This window comes from Propithecus coquereli, unplaced genomic scaffold, assembly GCF_000956105.1.
Source record: "Propithecus coquereli isolate 6110/MARCELLA unplaced genomic scaffold, Pcoq_1.0 Scaffold48, whole genome shotgun sequence".
NCBI lineage: Eukaryota > Metazoa > Chordata > Mammalia > Primates > Indriidae > Propithecus > Propithecus coquereli.
In genome coordinates, this window is record NW_012150618.1 from 5,053,981 (window position 1) to 5,055,264 (window position 1,284).

Sequence of the window (1,284 nt, forward strand, 5' to 3'; positions counted from 1 at the left end):
CTCGGCCTCCCAAAGTGCTAGGATTACAGGTGTGAGCCACCACACCTGGCCATAATCCATATTTTTAATAAAATACAGCCTGAAAATAAAATTTTGAAAATTTATCTGCTTTAAGTTTTGCCTTTTATTATAATCACAAATACACCAATATGATCATTTAAGTTATAGGTTGAGTCTCCCTTATCTGAAATACTTGGATCTCGAAGTGTTTCAGAGTGTGAATTTCTTTCCAATTTTGGAACATTTGCATTATACTGATTGATCATTCTAATCTGAAAATAGAAATCCGAAGTGCTCCAGTGAGCATTTCCTTTGAGCATCATGTCAGCGTTCAATAATTTTTAGATTTTAGGGCATTTCAGATTTCATATTTTTGGATTAGGCATATTCAACCTGTATAATAAAAATTGTTTTCATTTTTTGCTCCTCGAATAAATATTTTTTGTAAGTCCCAAAAATAGTAATATTAGGTAATATATAAATTATTAGGTCATCTCAGTTATTAGATTATTTAAATTGTGATTGCCAACATTTACTTCTATAAATGTGTTACAAAACATGTATCAGGTTTTAAATGTAAAAATGTAACTAATATGTTTTTGAATTCTTCTTTTTTGGGTAGTCTCAGGACAAAACGTCGGGAGGTATTAATCCAGAACCTTGCCCAATCTGTGCTCGACAACTGGGAAAACAGGTGAAATTATAATAAACGTTACATGCACTTATAAAATACCTTACAGTTTTCAAAGGTTCCTACACACAGTATGTTTATTTCTTTCTTTCTCTTTTTCTCACAAACTGTTTATATGAAAGGTAAGTATTACTTTCATCTTAAAGGTAGCGCCAGAGGTTAGGTGAGAAGCTTAGGGTTACATATGTTTGAGCAATATTTCCTAAATGATAAGTGAAAAAATATTTCTAAAATGAGCTCATCTTTTTCATTAAAGATGCATAGATTTGAACATGTTCTAGTCACAGATTGTGTCCAAGTGATTCGATTTTGTTGGATTAACATAGTTATTCAGTAATTGTACAGAAATGTAGTACAACTCACATAGATTTACTTAAGAAAAACACAGGTATAGTAACATAGCTGTATTAATACCTCATAATACTAGGCTTTAGAGTACAAATATTTAATAACATCTCTCCTAGGGGAATTTAGATGTAATTTTTAGAAGACTGTTACATTAAGTATGTTTCTTTGTGAATATTAATGTATAAATACCTGTGAACATAATGGCATCATATGCTCCTTTAAGAGATGCGTATTTTTGGCCGGGC

General features: G+C 31.1%; 1 protein-coding gene across 1 annotated transcript in view; it reads left to right on the plus strand.

Moving 5' to 3' along the window:
- SHPRH (SNF2 histone linker PHD RING helicase, E3 ubiquitin protein ligase) overlaps positions 1-1,284 on the plus strand; it is a 175,929-nt gene that overhangs the window by 111,863 nt on the left and 62,782 nt on the right. Inside the window, exon 21 of the mRNA XM_012655519.1 lies at positions 623-694. Coding sequence (XP_012510973.1) covers positions 623-694 — 72 coding nt within the window. The remainder of the gene's footprint in view (positions 1-622; positions 695-1,284) is intronic.